The 10,529-nt window shown below is 40.5% G+C and overlaps 1 protein-coding gene across 2 annotated transcripts; it reads left to right on the top strand.

The window, feature by feature from the left end:
- The first annotated feature begins 261 nt into the window (after positions 1 to 261).
- Positions 262 to 10,037, top strand: tmem150aa (transmembrane protein 150Aa). Of its 2 annotated transcripts, XM_042099952.1 has the most exons (8): positions 262 to 387; positions 2,152 to 2,315; positions 2,558 to 2,605; positions 2,709 to 2,795; positions 3,198 to 3,265; positions 3,637 to 3,764; positions 4,773 to 4,950; positions 6,323 to 10,037. In XM_042099952.1, the coding sequence occupies exons 2-8, from the start codon at positions 2,251 to 2,253 to the stop codon at positions 6,625 to 6,627; spliced, it is 879 nt and encodes a 292-aa protein (XP_041955886.1). In that variant the 5' UTR covers positions 262 to 387; positions 2,152 to 2,250; the 3' UTR covers positions 6,628 to 10,037. The 2 variants fall into 2 exon arrangements, with proteins under 2 accessions (XP_041955886.1, XP_041955887.1); XM_042099953.1 differs by lacking the exon at positions 262 to 387 and having other exon boundaries at positions 394 to 2,315.
- Positions 10,038 to 10,529: the final 492 nt, after the last annotated feature.

Here is a 10,529-nt window from a genome sequence, read left to right as displayed (position 1 = left end):
AGCAACCTTACATAAAAGTTACTTTCATACACTTGGATTGAGATCTTGCCTTTAATTATAGTCACGTCTATTCTAATGTCCAGGATATATAGCCTAATGTTGTAAGACTGTTGTAAGAAGACTAACTTTGTGCTACAATGGGCCCCGAGGCGTGGCTATGATGTGGGTTTTCATTGGTAAGCGGCAAAATTATTTTTCTTACCCAACGGATTGTGGGTAATGGTGTGTTTTCTTACTGCAAGTGTTGTGTCCGCATGTCTGAAAATCAGGCGAGGAACTACAATTACAGTGTTGACGGAACGGGCCTGCCGAAACAAGGGAATCACAAATACATTTTAAAGCGACATCAAGATCACTCAGATTCGAGGAAGCCATTGCAAGGAAACGGTATGTATGTCTTCTCGGTTTTGCTGTCATTTAAGGGCAAATTGGAAGTCTGTAGGTCATTTCCTCTTACGCCTCATAAACACGTATGTTGAGCTTTGTGCGTGTAGCCTAACGTTATGCTTTGGGCCAGGTATTAGCCTGCTAGTTACCTTGCTGTATAGATAGATATATCAGTGTGCGGCTTTCGTTTCCAGCCACCATGCTCTGTAAATGTATTTAGAGAACAGACGCTGTGTCACTTAGTAGTTTGTTAGCTACTGACAATACTCTGTTAACATGCATTGTGTTAAAACCGATGCACGGTAACAGCCCGAGCAAGGTAGCTAGCGGTAGAGGATATGCTATGCTAACTTTTTTGCAGCTGTTGAGTTCACCATATGTTTTTGCCTTGTAGAAATCCATGCATACGTCAAAACATTGGAAATCATTCAGTCAATTGTTCAATTTCTAGAATTGTGAAGTGCTTTAGGTTCCACCGGCGTGACTCATAGTTTGTGTATAAAGGGGTGACTTCATTGTGCAAGCGACACAGGAGCCCTAATGCCCTTTTCTCTTGAACGTGTTATTAAAATCAATGACGTGATGATTGTGTTCAATGACTGCAGATGGACCATTAGATCAAAACTGCCCACTGATACGAAATTAGATGTGGCTTTAATGGAGCCCGGAAGTCTCTCTCTCTCTCTCTCTCGCTCTCTCTCTCTCCAGTCTCCTGTAATTGTATCAAGAAACAATTTAGTTCAGTCAGCTTTCTTTCCACTGGAGAAAATGTCCGCTCACTTCCTCTATCCATTTCCATGATGGACTGTTTGAACTGATAGGGAGGAAGAAAGTTGCTTACAAGGTCTGCAAGACTAGATATCCTATTTCACTCTGAAAATTGTTGAGGATATGAGATGATTTTTGTTTTCTGAAATTAAACTTTACTTAATCTTAATCTTTCTGAAGGATGAAAAAGAATCTCAAAAGCAAACCCAAACTCAACCTCTTGCTGACAAGAGGGAATGTTTCTTTGCATGCAGATTAGCCCTAGTTATGAAAAGAAATCCGGGTTCGGGAAATGTTGTGTATTACTTTCTATTTTGATTTAATTTGAATTAGGCCTACTTCCCTTCCTAACCATGGATTGGAATATGTCTGCAATTGACTAAGAATGTCTCACAAAAATGTCTATAACCTAAAACATAGATAGATAGATAATATTAGGTACTATTATTCATCCCAAGGGAATTAAATATGTATAAGACAATATCCCTGTGCACTGGCTCTTTTTGGATCCCAGGTCCTGGTAATACGCAGGAATATCAGACTTCAAAAGTAAAGATCTTCACCGCGCACACTGGTATAATATTACTGATTGTTTATTGAGCATGAACAACAACGCTTCTCTAAATAAACAATCTGTAATATCATACCAGTGTGCGGTTATCATCTTAAATAAAATATCTTCTTAATATATCTTCTAAATATCGTCTTAACCTAGCAAAACAAATCTCATTTGGAGAGTGGATTGCCACACTCACTCAATGAGCCACGACCACAAGCCTACTTAGAAGAACAATGACTTGCTTATTCACACGCTCTCCTATGCCGGCATGGGCACAGTAACTCTCACATCATTTCCTCTGTCATCCAATCCTACTCAGAAGAGCCTGGCGATAGAGTGGCAGATGAAGGAAAAGTAGCATTCTTCCCCACTCCATCCTCTCTCATGACATCCTCCCCCTTGTCTGCCATGTGTCCTTGTTTCCCCCCAACTTCTAGCCTCCCTGCCTTGCCCCCTCCCCTCGGTTCTGCCCTTCTGCCACCCTCCAGTTCCCCCTTCCCTCATGCTGTGGATGAAGCAGCGCCACTGCCAGCCTGATGACTGCCTGGATCGTTCTGCCTGTCAGCTTGTCTGCCTTCTCCATCACTGGAATATGGATAGTGTGAGTACTTTGGAAAAATAATAATAATAAATAAATAATGAAAGGTGAAAGTGCTCCATGTAATGCAAAACTCCCCCAGCATAACCCTGTAGAGCTAGATGCTGACTACAGCCAAGGTCATTAGTTGCTTTGTGATTTTCATTCAAAGCTAAATTTGGATCTGTTATAGCAAGTGGGAAAGGCATATTGAAGCTGAGTAAACTTGAATAAATTACTTATTCTTTCTTTCCCTGTCTGGACAGCTATGCTATGGCTGTCATGAACCACCATGTTTGTCCAGTAGAAAACTGGTAAGTGTAAATGTCCTTTTCCACAACCTCAGCACAAAGGAGTGAAACGTTGCTTTTTATGATTGACTTATCTCTCAAGTCTACTGTCCATTGTATTTTCAAGGTCGTACAACGTCACATGCACAGAGGAACCCTCTAAACCAGGCTTTCCAAAGACATGCTGCACCATTCAGGATATCCCCCTCATAAGGTAAAGGCTATGTTGTGGACACCTATCTCTAATCATGCCTCTATTGTTCAGAGCTGATTAGTCATTGTAAATTACTTTGCACCTTTTTTTCACTGACTCGTTATGCAACCTTACAGATTTGTATTATGTCTTCATTGTGGAAGATCCCAGATCTGAAAGTATTTAGTAAAATACGCTGGTGAAGACTTGCATTAAATGTCACATCATTGATACTACTGAAACTTTATAATTTCATTAAATCTCTCTTAAAAATCAAGGTAAAAAACCCTTTAAAACCTTGTCCATGCCCAGTCTTTATCTTGTGGTGGAATAAATAAAATTGTATCGTAGAGATAAGATTTTTCCTTAAGTTATCTCTGAGATCTGATTACCCTGGTTCTTGTCTTGTTTCTGTTTTTCTAGTAAATGTGGATCCTTCCCTCCTGAAAGCTGTCTATTCAGCCTGATTGGTAACGTGGGAGCGTTCATGGGTAAGGCTTAGTTTTCGTCAGCCCACAGAAACAAGCCTTTGACATCACCGAGGACAATGGGTGTGGATTTACAGGCCATTCTTTGTATGTATTATAGAATGCTGTTGAGTAATAGTACAAAACTTCTAGTTGAGACATTTGCTAATTCTGTGCTCAACAAAACACTCAAACACTTGTCAAAGCTCACACAGTTGCTTCAAATGATCTTTCTTCAGATGATCTGCTTCAGATGATCTTTCACCTTAGTTCCTTGTTCCCTATCCATTAAATATGAACTAACTATTAACCATGGCTTAACTATTTCTGACTTATAATTTTATTCCCCTTGGGTTCTTCTCTTCTCTTCTCTTCTCTTCTCTACCCCTTGGTAGTTGTGATGGTGTGCCTTTTGCGCTATGCTCAGATGATTGAGCATGGCCACGGCTGCTGGATCAACACTGGTGGCTTGGTGGCTGGGTTCGGCAATGCTGTTGGCTTAGTCATGGTGGGGAATTTCCAGGTCTGTCAGTTATTATTATTATTATTATTATTATTATTATTATTATTACTGTCAGATATTATACTGAGCCCTTAAGCGGAAAATTTAAATGTTTTTTTTGTCACTACAACTGGACAGTCTTGCTTTTATGGTTTGATTAATTCATTATCACAATACTTTAATCACAGCATACAAATATGTGTTGAACTCAGGGATGTCCCACTCTAGAATGTCCTCATGGTCAGTTATCATGAGTTATGTTTTTCATGTCTTACAACCTCTGCCATAATGATCGGTGTGTATTGATCGCTTGCACTTTCCCCATTCCCAAGAGCTGTTTAGTTAGTTAGTTAGTTTATTAGTTAGTTAGTTAGTTTATTAGTTGTCCCCTTAGGGAAATTCTTGTTCACATTTTCCATACAGCTTTTCATCCTGCATGGTCACAGGCACAGAATGGCACATACATGGTCATAGACATAGGAATGACATACAGACATACACCTTACATACATCACAGGCATTTGACACAGACCTTTACATAAATTATAGGCTTCTGCTGAAGCGGGCTTTATTGCACCTTATGCTACTAAACCTCCTGCCAGAGGGTAGGGGTGAGAAGTAGCGGTGAGAAGAGTGGGTGAGAAGAGTGGGTGGGTAATGTTCAGGGATATTGAATGAGCAATACATGCAATGGCCTTAGTGTTTAGTTCTTGTAGGTTTGGGGTATGCAGACCTATTATTTTGGTGGCAGTATTGGTTAGTTGGGTGGGTTTGTTACGTTTTTTTACAGTAAGGATGTTGAAGAAGCAGGTGGAACCAATAACTCTTGTGATGCAGCACCCTGTGAAAAGTGTGGATTGCCCTCCAGTGCTAAAACCTCTTTTAGTATCCGGTTGTGTTGACTCCTCTCATCACTTAGAGGAGAGAGATGGTGTCATCTCTGTACATCTCTGTATATCTGTAACAATGTATGGCAAGAACATTTCCCCCCCATGTACTTATTGTCTAATTGTGTCTTGTGTATGTCAGGTGGACCATGCTAAGACTCTCCACTATGTGGGGGCTGGTGTGGCGTTCCCAGCCGGAATGGTGTTCGTGTCCCTGCAGTGTCTGCTCACCTACCGGGTGGCCCTTACTGCCCTGGACTACTGGATGGCACACGTTCGGGTTGGCCTGACTGTGGGCGCTCTGGTTTCACTCGTCCTCAGTATCCTTTCTTGCTTGGTACCTCGACCAAAGGACTAGTACCGTCCGAGAGGACCATGAGATGATGCTTAGTACAGATATCTTAAATGTAGCACAACTCACTACTTATTGAAGACTTTTAGTCATTATATGCCTTTTCCTCAGGACTACTTATAAAGGGATCCATGTATAACCACCACACCCCACTTTGAGCAAAAGCCACAAAGTATGATTAGAATCACAGAACTAACTGTGATAGGGAAGTAAAAGGTGGCACATGTTTGGGCACTTTGTTGCAGGTGACATGTTTTGCATAGCTGATGCACTGTAAGGCATAGTGTTATGAACACACCTTGGCTTATTCACAAAAATGTAATAAGCCAGGTGCCCTCCAACAAGATAAGATAATGCCCGTTCACTTTGAAAGATGGATTAAAATAGAACAGGAAATCTGATCCCTGCAGTCAGTTGGCGAACTGAGGTCAGTTTTGATAGGGGTTCTTCTTGAGCAGTTCGGGGCAATTCTGGGCAATTATCACAATAACTCCATCATTTAGTAGCATCCATCTTCCTCATTGCAGTTTCGTATTGTTTTTTATGTCTTTTCTTCTGTGTGCACTGTCACCCACAATGTGATCTAATGATCACAAGGAATGGGACATTCTTTGCTCTTAACTTTATGAAGTTCTGATTAATCAGTGAAAAACAGGTTAGGCTTCATGCCACTTGCTCTCGCATCTTCTGTCACGTTTTCTTGCACTAGGTCGATGGTTAAGGATTGGTAGCTCTTGGTAGACTTAAGTTGTGGCTTGTTGTGACTCTAGGTGGATAATTGAGTGGTGAATTAAACATGTGCGTTAGCTAAAGCCCCTGAGACCAGCTGTCTGCTCCCGCACAAGCATAAAAGATGGCCTGGCCCCTCAATTCTGCTGCGCAACGTGAAATATGGAGTTTTCTGAAGCTCATTTTGCAGCATGTGCATTTTAGCCCCAGAAGCTGCATTTAATAGCCTACATACTTTTATTCAACTTAACAACACTTAACATACACACAGAAAAATAGAAACTGTGTTATATTTGTTTTGGAGATTTTGTTTTTGTGTGTGTCACAAACATTATTGGCCAGTATCATGTACATGGATTAAACCTAGTCCTAGACTAAAAGTTTTTTTTCAAATGGAGATTTTCACTGAACTTTTCCTTTAGTCTAGGATAAGGCATAATCCATGTTTAGGACACCAGCCCTAAATGTCCCAGATCTAACTGGTTTAAACAATCACTATTGTATGAATATCGTATGGTTATATACAGTATGCAAATGGTCACTGCTTATCTGTAATGTACACAATGCTCTGGTATGGGTTGGTTCGTTCTGCCCTTAACCAGCTCTTGTAGGTGGTGCTTTCTTCATCCACGAGAGCTTTGTCCTGCAGCATGCAGCAGCCATCTGCGAGTGGGTCTTCACTGTGGTCATCCTAGTCTTTTATGGTACCTTTACCTACGAGTTCGGCACGGTCACCAGCGAGACCATGATGGCCGGCCTGCAGCGCGGCTGCCACCAGAGCTCCAGCATGATCCTGGGCGGGAGCGAGCGGCTGGGGGGCCTCGGCAGCGGGAGTGCCAAGGGCCTCAAGTCCCCCGGGGGGAGCAGCACCTCCACCCACCTGAACTGCACACCAGAGAGCATTGCCATGCTGTAGGTCCCCGTCAACCCTGGTCACGTGTCCTGCGGAACGTACGCCGCTCCTGTGGAGGTGACCGGTACTTTTTAGATGAAGTGGACCAGGAGAGAGAGAGAGAGAGAGAGAGGGAGGGAGGCTGAGGGAAAGATGATTGCTGCATAAGGATAGAGGAATGTTTGATGGCTGTGCTAGTTTTTGTGTGTGTGCGTGTGTATGTTTGTTGTATTAACCCGTCCGGGTGACCCTCAATCTCAAGCCCTTTAGGAAGTGCTCTTGAGAAGAATGTTCTACATAGACAAACTTGATTGCCAGAAATTTACTAAAAATGTTCACAATGCTAGATATTTCGCACATGATCGCTGTACGTTTACCTCAAATGTGAGGTAGAGAGAGCTTTGAGGCTTGGCCCCTTTCACGTTTTTAACCCTTCAGCAGGGGAGTTTTGAACATTCTAAGAGAACATTCTGTTCCGCAACAATGTAGGGTTCTAAAATTCCATGTTGAATTCAATGAACCCAGATATTCTTTAGAGCGTTCAATTTCCAACATTCCCGTCACACCGGTGTGACGGTACCGGCTTAAGGGTTTTAAGACCCCTAGGTGGATTTGTTTGGAGTTTGACAGGTCCCTGTGGTTCAGGATGCTGGCAGTCCTTTCTCACTATGGCAAAGCTGATTACTTTTGCACACAACAAAATTAATACTGAGTTTCCTTTTGAGAATGTTCTTGTTTTGTGATCAATGTAGAATTAGAGATGATTTATTGAACACCTCTAATTTTGTAATAGAGGTGGAGATCTTGAATTGTAATAGAAATGCGTATGGGTTAAGATGAATCATGAATACAGCATTGTTTTGTTTTTTTCACCACTCCACTAAATATAGCAAAGTTTTGCTCCTGGTCATTGTAGAAAAGCACATTATGTTGGCAATTTGAACGGTTATTTTTAAGATGATTGCATGTACATACTGTTGGTAAAAAAAAAAAAAACATTTTCACCTTTGACGCCATACTCAAAACAAGTGCCGTTGTCTGAGATTAACAGTGACTTCAGCAAGCTTGTGAAACTGCAGCTGTTTTCCTATCACTGTGGTATGATTGGATACTACAATTCAATGTATTTTTTGAGATCTGTTTGAATCATTATTATCACAGAGGGCATATTCTAGGCAATTTGTGCTGTTGTCGTTTCTATACCAATATCTAGCTGCCATGTTGTATTCCTGCCTATTTGTGTTAGCCAGGATAGCACAGTAGTGCTGTAACTTACAGAGTACAGGAACATTCTTTACTGCCTTTTTGCTTCACTGGTTCATGTAGCAAATTGCATAGCCTACTCCTGGCCAATGTCAACTGGAGATGGCACTCTGAATTGTCCACACTGAAACTGGCAAATGTCTGTGCTGATTGTTTTGGTGCCTAGGCTGGTTCCTGGGAAGCCTTATTTTAACCACAACTTGTTTTAAGGTGGCATTTATGGATGACCTCTGTGTCCAGTCAGACTCTTCATGTTACTTCCTGTGTCGGATACAAACAACAATACAGAAACCACCACTATGATCAGTTTAGCCATGCTACAGATCATCCTCTCAGGTCCTGTCTACTTTGTCCTCAAGGCCATATGCTTTTGCTTTTGATGGTGGCGTCCCCTGGTGGGCACTGGTGTGAACTACAACTCTGCCATCCACACTGCCACACTTGTTTTTACCAAATGCCATTTATCACAATGGGTGGAATCTTTCTGACGCTGAGGTCCTTGATAGAGCCAAAGCGCCACTGAATACAACCTTCATCTGCCGCAACATGTTGATTATCCTCTCTTGTGTACAATCACTGGATGGTTGGAGAACCACACCAGAAGCATTTACAATTACTTTTACATTAGCTACCTCTGATTGCTGGCTAGCGTGCTTTTCAGGGGGAAGCGTGTGTGTTTGTGTGTGTGTGTGTGTGTATGGGAGTGGGGGGTGTATTTGACTCAGTAGTGTACAGAAGGAAAAAACCAGGTTGTGCATGCATACTTTATGGATTTGTTTTTGTTGACCCTGGCCATAAATATTACTAGAGATTACTATATATGGCTAGGTGGTCTGGTGTGTGTGTGTGTGTAAGGTATTTGAGCTGTAGCCAGAGGGATAATCTTGTTTGAGACGTTTTACAATGTTATTTACCAGCAAAAATATCAACATTTAAAATCAGTTTAACAGAGGAAAGACATATGTGATCACCACAATTCTCCTCCATGTTGCAATATAAGTGTCAAACATGTTTTACCATGTTGTATTTTTGGCATCTCAATACTCACCTCCCTCTACATTTTTGGTGTGTATATAGGCTCATGGAAATATATATTATCTGTGTGCTGTTCACCTCCGTATGTAAGAAACATATACAGAGTATTCCCTAAGCCTTACTTATTTTTGTGTTGGAGCACTACAAGATCATTAGAAAATGCACCATACTTGTATACATGTATATGTCAGGGGTGCTTATAATTACAGTTTCAGTGGCTTTTCATTATTTTTCACTGTAATGCACTCCCAATGTTTTTATCTTATGTCTTTCATACATGGAGTCTTTCATACATGGACTTATCATTGTTACTTTTCATCTCTGTGCAGGATGACGATGAATTGCTCTATAGTTAAATCAAATGTTCACCTCAGTCCAGTTCAAATTAGTTTTACTGGCATGTAGTTTCATCAAAGCATTAAATAGATTGTCTCCATAAACTGTTTTAATGCATCAAACATTTCTGACCACATTTGAACTACGATTGGTGCCAATTATGTAAAATCACCACGAACCTCTACTATTCCAGCTTCCACTTCAGTGTGTTTTGATGTCTAAAACCAAAACGAATCCCACACATGGCATGTAAGAAGACGGTTCACATTACTATTCAATATTTCTGCAATGGGTTACTGTAAAATGTTGTTGTTACCAGAATGTCAAACATGATGGTCTCCAAGCCCTTAACCCCTTTTTTGATTCATAAAATACTTTACTGTGTAAACAGAAAAAGCACATCTTGAAGCCTTGTTTTGAAGTCCCACCTTGACTTAGTTTTCACCCACTGTGAATGTGATCGGTTACGTATTGTTTGGTTAATGTGGCCATTTTTGGGAAGGAAATGTAAACAACAACAAATGCCACCAGCTCTGAGAGCTTTTCTTTTTAAAAGTTGCATTTCTATCTGTTCTACTGTTTGTAAGTCTCTTTTTAAAATACAAAAACACAATGATATTTTTATGTGGTGAATTTGGATAATTGAGTGGGTGAAACCAAATGTCAGTAAGATAAGTGACTGAATGTTTTTTTTTTTCTTCTTTTCTTGTATAAATGACTGATTTGTGTTGCTTTCAATTCTGATTTCTTTTTGTCAAGAGATTTATATTCAAGTAAGAAATAAACTGAATCTGAATTTGTTTTTTTGTCAGAGCTGTTCTTTCATTGTCAACCTTACTTATAGATTATGGTGTCAAAATAGACTATATAATGTTTTTTTATGTTGATTATAGTGTTTTATCATGAAAGTAAAACTGATATGATTTTAAACAGGCGTCACTATTTGTTTCCCTCACTGATCATTGGGGTCCAAAAAGGTATTGAAATGTTCGATACAGAATTACATGAAATTTCATGTGCAAGCAAAGTTTTTGGCAGTGATTCAGGGGTGCGTTTCCCAAAACCATAGCTGCTAACCTGTTGGTTGGCGATGTGAAATTGCATTGCAACCAACAAAGTTGCTAACTTAGTTAACAAAGTTGTAGTTTTTAGCAAAGCTGCTAACTTAGTTAGCAACTATAGTTTTGGGAAACTCACCCCTGCATGTCAAATTTCGTAAACTTTGAAGCCCTGCAGAATTTATGAAACTTGTCAAGGGTCCACATGTTGTCTCAGTGATTTAAATTTTGTGG

Source organism: Alosa sapidissima, chromosome 8 (genome assembly GCF_018492685.1).
Source record: "Alosa sapidissima isolate fAloSap1 chromosome 8, fAloSap1.pri, whole genome shotgun sequence".
Taxonomy (NCBI): Eukaryota; Metazoa; Chordata; class Actinopteri; order Clupeiformes; family Clupeidae; genus Alosa; species Alosa sapidissima.
This window is presented reverse-complemented; position numbering and strand designations above follow the sequence as displayed.